Source organism: Lactuca saligna, chromosome 8 (assembly GCF_052625555.1).
Source record: "Lactuca saligna cultivar CGN05327 chromosome 8, ASM5262555v1, whole genome shotgun sequence".
NCBI classification, from domain to species: domain Eukaryota; kingdom Viridiplantae; phylum Streptophyta; class Magnoliopsida; order Asterales; family Asteraceae; genus Lactuca; species Lactuca saligna.
In genome coordinates, this window is record NC_136424.1 from 108,448,388 (window position 1) to 108,454,817 (window position 6,430).

The window sequence follows — 6,430 nt, forward strand, 5'->3', positions numbered from 1 at the left end:
CTTTGCTCCCAGGCGGAGCTGGTTCAAAGCGAACCGTACCCTCAGATGCTCCGGACATGAACAAGTGTAGAAGCATCCCTCGATATCAGCAATCCATCTCATCGCAGCGATCGGATCCTGCGTCCCGTCAAACTCGGGTGGCTTCGTGTTGCTGAACTCTCGGAACAGCAACGAGTCACCTCCCTGTGGTCTGGCAGCGGCCACAATTGCGGTAGCTGCAGCGGCTGCGGCCTCAGTCACTGCGGCATACCGCTCATCAAAAGTCTCCATCAGTGTGGTCTTAATAGACCAAAACATCTCCGGAATCTCAGCCTGGATCGCTGCAGCCACCTCCTCGTGAATCATCTGACGAAGCTCCTCGTCACTCACACTACTCGTACTAGGTCTGTGGCGTCGTCCAACCATGATGCCTCTGAAATACGACATAAAAATATTAGAGACTCCATCGAGCATAAACGCACTCGATAATGCAACCCTACTCAGTCTTTGATACCCAAGGATTCTTACTTGGGTTGCCCACTGACCCAGTGTCTTCAATAGTACGGGCCCAATACTACCAACTACACCGCATTAGCATTCACCCCAAGTCCTCCTCCCCGAACCCCGAATCATGAGTACTCTATTTTTGCTATGCACTAGCTACCCACTCGCTCTCAAAGCATCTCATAGCAGTAGTTTTCCCTAGACTATGGCATCACAAATCGGGCCACTCTAGTCCAAATATGAATACCTAGTCTACTAGCATGCGTATCATATCATAACATATCTCATAACACATATTGTAAGAGTATTTTGGGGATTTTACCATTCGGGCGCTGGCTGACCGTACACACTGCTTCTCCTTTGGTTGTTTCAAAATTTCTTATTAAATTTTATTGCTTTTATTAATTAAAAATTTCCTCAATTCCCCGGTTTGAGTTCAGTTACGCCTGAAGGTGTATCCGAATCCCTCAAACCAAGGCTCTGATACCAATTTGTAACAACGTAAATTTAAAACAAAATTTTCATTTTTGTAAGCATCAAAAACCATCAATTCATGTTTCAAATTCAAACTTGAACAATGTTATCATAATATAATACATCCCAATGATCATACGCCTTTCCAGGCCCGGACCTTCCGGTCCAAGTGTCTCAGGGGACTTCCGTCTCGACTAGGTAGACCTTCTGGTCCTACCCACATCAACCTTACGGTCCACATCACAATGCCTTCCGGCCCATAACATATTCGCCTTCCGGCACATAACATAATGCCTGCCGGCCCATATTAAGCATATCATACAGGGCACATATACACGATTAACTTATCACACGCAATACATATATCTCATAACATATCCGACCTTCCAGTCACACAGTCAAACCCTTCCGGGTACAGTATAGTGAGAAAAGTCACCTCGTGGAATGTCTAAGATCTCGCGTCCTCACTATCTCCAAATCTCAACGACGACTCTACCTCGCCTAAACATAAAAATATCATTTAATACTCAGAGACTTCCACCACTAAAACTTTACCCCTTATCATCATTCCTCAGAGGGTAAAAGACCATTTTACCCTTCCTTGACCTAAAGTCCTCATGTTGACCAAAACCCTAAAAGTCAACAAAAGTCAACCCTGAGAGTACGCGGGGCGTACTGCTAGATGTACGCGGGGCGTATATCGCTAACCCATGGATCGGGGTCTCCACCCAGTACGCTGCGCGTACTGGAAGTTACACCCAGCGTAACCATCAGATTCTAACACTCTTCATTTCTGGTCTTAATCGGTTAAGCCATTACTCCAACTTCTAGATCTAACTCTGTTAATGTGTCTAAACCCATAAAGTCGAGACCTTTAAGCCTTGGCATGGCTGTAAAGGCTCCAACATCTCTTAACAACATTCTATTCCAACTCAAGGACCTATATCTCATGCATGGAGCAATATTCACCTCCAAGATGTCATTTTTATGACTCTACAACTCCAATAGACCATAAATATAAAAGATCTAAGCTTATGGAGGCCATTTGCACAAAAAGTCTCCACCTTTGGGACTAAAACCCTAGAAATGGTACTTGAAGCATATAACATGAGCCAAGTGACAAGATCCGAACTTTTTACCTGATAATGAAGCTTTAACCCTTGCAAAGCTCAGATCTACACTTGAACACCACTTCTAGCCTTTCCAATGAGCTCTTCTTCTCCTTTGCAACCTTGGAATGGCACCACCAAGCTTATAATATACACCAAATGGCTTAAGAACGAAGGCACACTCTATTTAGGGTTTCACTCTGAGGGATGGTGGCTGAGAAGTCCAGCCACACATTCCTTTTATAGCCCTCCAAAGGAATTAGGGTTTTTAGATCTGGGCAAGTTACGCCATGCGTAACCTTGGGTACGCCCAGCGTACCTGAGGGTGAACGCGTCCAAATGAGGCGCGCGAGTACGCGCAACATACATCTTGTACGCCCAGCGCACTCGCTTATCATGAAAACCCTAAAATGACAACATAACCAAAATAGAAGAATACCTGGATTTCGGGCTGTTACACATGTTACCGGTTTAAGGGTCATCGCTGACGTGTATTGGCTTATGTGGACAAGCATTTGGTCATGTCATCTTTAACGTGGAAACCTTCCTTAATTGAACCTTATATTGAACCATCGAGGATACATTGTTACCCAAATTAGGTCAGTGCCTCCCTCCCGATACTCTACACTCAATCGATATAAACAGAACGATGTCTGGCTCTTCCAGTCGATCAATCAACCTCCTGTGTGTTGGAAACCTTCGTGATGATGACCCCTGTCCAGCTTGCAATTGTCAAGATGCAATAAGCGTGGAAAGGACTGCCTGGACTGATGATAATGTAGCTCGCAAGTTTTGGAACTGCAAAAACTCTTTGGTGAGTATTCCTTTTGTTTACTTACACCGTATTTTTTATTTTGAGCTGGAAAGTACGCATTTTCATTAATTGCAACCCTAACCATAACTCTGGTTTTCTCTTTTAATTAGTTAGCTGAACGTCCAAAATGCAAGTTCTTTATGTGGAAAGACAAAGAAATGGAGGAGGTTTACTACAAAGAACAGCTTCGCAAGATGAGGTTTGAGCTGAAAAGGAAAGAAGAGTTTAGTTAAGTTTCGAAGGTTCAAAAGAAGTTGGTTAAGCTGCAGAAAGCTATGGAAGCAGATAAGCAAGTGTTTGAGACATAGTTGATGGAGTTGATGAAGCAAAACAGAATGTTGAAGTGTGGGATCTTTGTTATGGTAATTATAGTCATTGCCATGTGGTTGAAATGGACTTGAAAAGTGCAGCAGATCAAATAGGTGTTTATGGTTGATGGTATATAATTCCAACCAGTTTTTTGGAAAGTATGGGTGGATGTTAAAAGTTATTTGCTTTTTTGGGAAGTGTATGGATGCATGGGTGTATGGGTACATGGTCATGGTTAGATCCTAGTTGTAATGTATAGTCAGGTTTTTGGTTGAATGCTTATTTGATCAGTGTGTGTATGGGATGTTAGATGTAATGGAATGTAGATGTAATGGGATGGTAGTACATGGGAGCAGATGTAATGACTAATTGTTGATTTAATGAATGATATGAAAGATCATAGTTATGATATACCTTGCTGAATTTTATAATATGCATGTGCTCCTTTTTAAAGTGTGGGTACCACATTGTCGGCCATAAGGAACTCACTTGGTCCGTTTAAAAGTGCATTGTGTTTAGAGTTCTGTGCAGGGGTATATGGAAAAGTAAGGGTTAGTAAGGGTATATGGACCACTGACCACATGTGGTATATAAGAACATAATCAATCATAATTTTAAATTTTAAATTATCTATATATGCAAATATATTCCCTTACCATGCAGTTTAACAAGACAAGTCCTTGGCATGAATGTAACTTCAAATTAACACAACAAAAAGCTCAAAATAACAATCAACTTAAGTAACACAAAATACACATCACATAAACCAACATAGTTTCATACAAACTATCACAGTTAATAGTAGTTTTATAAAAACAACAACACACCAAAACACATCATTTCACACTACATACCATGTTCATATCACATAAACCAACACTTAAAGTTATTCTAGAGTAACAGGTTTAGCTTATGAATTCTAAGGTGCATCTACACCACCAACTTTCTTGCCCAGCTTCAACTTGATAATCCTTTCAGATTTCTTCCTCCTGAATTTCTTTAACAGGGTTGCAAGTGGTGTTTCTATAGCCTCCTGTTCTTGCACATGAACCTGAATAGGTTCTCCATTTGCTGATGCATCAAACTCCAAAGGAGTGAGTTCCACCTCATCATAGTCTTGTTGCACATGCACCTCATTGACTGCTTCTTAACCATCATTTACTTCTCCTCCATCATCATTTGCTGCTTGATCACCCTCATTCACTTCATCACCTTCATTCATTGCATTAGCTTGATTACCTTCATCATCCTCATTGAGTGCTTCAGCTATACCCTGATTGACCAATATGAAACATTATTAAAAATTTAAAAATAAATTGTAAAGATTAACCATTTAAATACTTATTTACTTGTTTTGTTTTTCTACTAGCTTTGGTTTTAGGAGGTCTTGTTAAAGTACAAGCTCTTTTGTTATGTCCTTCAACCTTACAAAGGCTACATTTTTGTTTTTTCCCAGCCTTGGATACCTTCACCTGCTCCTTACCTTTGTTTTGCATTTGGGTAGTTTTCTTTGATTTTTTACTTGAATGGTTTGGGGTTTCTGTTGCATCCCTTTTCCTTTTCGTTGCAGGTCTCCCAGGCATAGTTCTACGAACAAGAGGTAAAGGTGGTGTGTAATCAATTGCAGGCCACAAATTACTTTCATTCATAGGTGTTAACCTAAACTTGTATGCCTTCATGTAAGTGATGCTACTAAACATTTTGTCCACATATGACTCTACATCCCTATTCATAAAACTAATAGCTGCAACTGAATGGACACAACCGATTCCATTAAGCTGCCAAAACCTAGATGAGCAAGTTCCTTCTTCAACATCCACTTCATAAGCATCTGTAGTTCGTCTTACTTCAAACTAATTTAGTCCACTAGGTAAGACTTGCTAATGTCTTAGACCCTTCTTAATATCGTTCACTATTTCTCTAATTGTTGAAAAAAATTTGGTTGCCCCATCCTTGACCCTTGCATTTCTTCTTGAACACCCTCTCCATCATATACATCCTCAACTCCTCTAGCATGGTGATAATTGGTTTCTTCCTAGCATCAACAATCACAACATTAAAACTTTCTGACATTCCATTCTCCACAACATCACACCATCTTCTTGGTTGGAAGTAGGCCCTTGACCATGTTTTGGGGACTTTGTCCATCAGATACTGACGAGCACTTGGGTCTAGCACTTCAAGATCTTTCATGACAACCTTAAAATCTACCTCTGTTGTTGCTTTACATGCCTTCCATAATATGCTTTCATATTGGGCACCACTATACCTTTTCCTAAGGTTTTGGCTAATATGCTTGGCACACTGCCTATGCTCTACATATGGAAGGAGTTCTTTCACAACCTCAATCAAACCCTGTTAACAAATTCCAAATATAGTGAATAAAGATGAAAATAGATATGAAAATTAATTACAAGCAATTAAATTACCTTGTGTTGATCCGATATTACATTGTATCCATAGCCCAAGTTAAGTCCCAAGTCATCAATGAGTAAATCCAAAAACCACCTCCAATTTTCCTTATTCTCCACACATACTACTGCGCATGAAATAGGATAAATCCTATTGTTTGCATCCCTTCCAACATCACATAATAACTCCCCTTTGTAGATCCCTTTAAGGAAACAACCATCTAAACCTATTATCTTCCTGCATCCCTCCTTCCACCCCTTCTTCAATGCATCAAAGCAAACATAGAACTTACTAAAGTAGTTCTTCCCATGTGGCATATGATTTACATCAAGCTTCACAATGCTACCTGGATTTAATCTCCTAATCTCTTCTGCATACGACCATAACTTTGCATAATGTTCAACTAGGGTACCATCTATTAGTTGGAGTGCGTATTTCCTAGCTCTCTTGCATTGACCAACACTAACAAGAATACCAAAATTCTGTGATACAGCTGCTCTTAGCTTTCTAACACTCATATTTTGTCTAAGTAAGAACTCTCTTGTATAATGACTCCTTATCCAAGCATAAGTGACCATGGACCCTAACTTGTAGTTCCTTGCACATTTGTGAACTGCCTTTAAAGACTTAATTTGGAAGCTTGATTCATCACTCATCCAAGATGCCCACAACCTGAATGTGCACTCACCCTTGCAACACTTAACCAACAATCTTTTCCTATCATTTTTCTCAAAGCAAAGTTGGTACCCATTCGCAACAGCATAGTTGCATAACATTGATTTTTAATTGAGATGGGTCTTTGAACCTCATACCAAGTATTGGGATATGC

The 6,430-nt window shown here is 40.3% G+C and overlaps 1 protein-coding gene across 1 annotated transcript; it reads right to left on the reverse strand.

Moving 5' to 3' along the window:
• Positions 1-4,108: 4,108 nt before the first annotated feature.
• Positions 4,109-6,119, reverse strand: LOC145009993 (uncharacterized). Its single transcript, XM_078968597.1, has 5 exons — positions 5,619-6,119; positions 5,136-5,544; positions 4,539-5,020; positions 4,352-4,462; positions 4,109-4,240 (listed from the first exon to the last, which is right to left on the reverse strand). Exons 1-5 carry the CDS (start codon positions 6,117-6,119, stop codon positions 4,109-4,111), a joined length of 1,635 nt encoding a protein of 544 aa, XP_078824723.1.
• Between the last annotated feature and the right edge of the window lie 311 nt (positions 6,120-6,430).

Excerpts from the sequence above, each read along its gene's own strand:
- LOC145009993 (XM_078968597.1), bottom strand. The coding sequence starts at position 6,119 with ATGAGTGTTAGAAAGCTAAGAGCAGCTGTATCACAGAATTTTGGTATT. Across the intron at positions 4,463-4,538 it reads CTAGTAGAAAAACAAAACAA|GGTATAGCTGAAGCACTCAA; the intron begins GTAAATAAGTAT and ends TTGGTCAATCAG. Across the intron at positions 4,241-4,351 it reads CAAATGATGATGGAGGAGAA|GTTCATGTGCAAGAACAGGA; the intron begins GTAAATGATGGT and ends GAACCTATTCAG.